This window comes from Echinops telfairi, unplaced genomic scaffold (assembly GCF_000313985.2).
Source record: "Echinops telfairi isolate 266 unplaced genomic scaffold, ASM31398v2 ScPeMD7_7469;HRSCAF=8507_0, whole genome shotgun sequence".
NCBI classification, from domain to species: domain Eukaryota; kingdom Metazoa; phylum Chordata; class Mammalia; order Afrosoricida; family Tenrecidae; genus Echinops; species Echinops telfairi.
In genome coordinates, this window is record NW_022111372.1 from 40,896,305 (window position 1) to 40,897,680 (window position 1,376).

Consider the following 1,376-nt stretch of genomic DNA (forward strand, 5'->3'; position numbering starts at 1 on the left):
CTGCAAAAAGTTGGTCTTTGTATGTCTGAATGCTGGCTCCCCTGTGTTCGGATTTTGGAATGAGATTCAGAGGGAAGGGCCTGGCTGCGGGAAGCTAATAAATAACCTCCTGGGCTCCGCCAAGAAGGGGAAGAGAGGAGGGAGGGCGCCACCTTTGGGCCACCCTCGCTGTGGTGCTCTCAGGCCCAGATTCAGATTTCCTGTTAACACAGGAAGGGGTAGAAACATTCACGGTGTGTTCCAAGCCGGAGATGTTGGCAAGGACTCTGACAATGGCTTTGGTCTTTCCCCCCAGATCTGTAGTAATGAAGGAATTGTTTACAAAGCCCAAATATAATCACAGTTTGAAGCCAGAAGACTGCCTCTCTGAACCATGTACTGTATTACAGTTGGACATGAGGATGGTACAAATCTCTGATCTAGAGGTGAGCAGATGAACTGTCTCCTTCTGAGTTTAAGGAATCGACACCTGCAGAACCCTAGAGTGAACAGGGCCTGGCACACTGCACGTAACGTAAGCGAGTCCGTAGAGAAGCTCGACATATTCGATGTCATCCGTGGATGTTGGGGTGGGTGTGTTCGTGCCCCTGATTGTCATACAAGCAGTGAGTAGAGTAACTTTTTATTGATTTTAGCCACAGCTTTCCTGTCTTTTTTCATGTGTTCTATTCTTATTTGGATATATTTTACATAATCTTCACAGTTCATTTCTTTGTCATCTTCAGTTATTTGGGGGGATTGAATATTTAATATTACGGGGGAGATGGTTTGTCCTAGAATTTGAAATAAAATACGCTTTTTCTTTTTAGCTACCCAATTCCTAAACACAGCATTGTTGGTTTTAATGACTTCTTTTAGCCACGCGGTGGCACTCGGGAGCCTCAGTCCCCACACTGGGCGGTCCTTGAGAGAGGGCATGATTGGAAAACATCTGTCTGGTTCACGCAGAAAAATGATTCCCACCTTTACAAATGATAGTTCTAAGCACTGTGTGAGCTGAACTCTCCAGGTTTTGCCCTGGTAGCCGCTCAGGCTGGAAGCCTCCTCTGCTGTCGAACACCACGAGCCGAGCGGGGGAAGCTTTCCTCACCGTGTGGAGGCAGACCCTGGGAAGCGAGGCCTGGGTCGCAGACCTTTGAGCCACAGTGTTGTTACCGTTTACCTACAGGTTCACCACAGCTAGCATGCTAGTTATTTCTGGTCTTTGTGACCTCAGGTGGCACAGCTCTTTGAGTCCCGTGCATGGTCGTATGATGTGTAAAATAAGTGCAAGCACATGCACGATGCTAGTTGCCGGTCTTGCTCCCGAGTCAGGGGGAGCGTCTTCCCTGGGAATCCTGGCCGGCCGTTTTGCATGCTATGGAATCGATGTCGAT

The 1,376-nt window shown here is 48.4% G+C and overlaps 1 protein-coding gene across 1 annotated transcript in view; it reads left to right on the forward strand.

The window, feature by feature from the left end:
- PRMT2 (protein arginine methyltransferase 2) overlaps nt 1-1,376 on the forward strand; it is a 45,886-nt gene that overhangs the window by 41,932 nt on the left and 2,578 nt on the right. Inside the window, 1 exon segment of the mRNA XM_045284553.1 lies at nt 296-425. Coding sequence (XP_045140488.1) covers nt 296-425 — 130 coding nt within the window.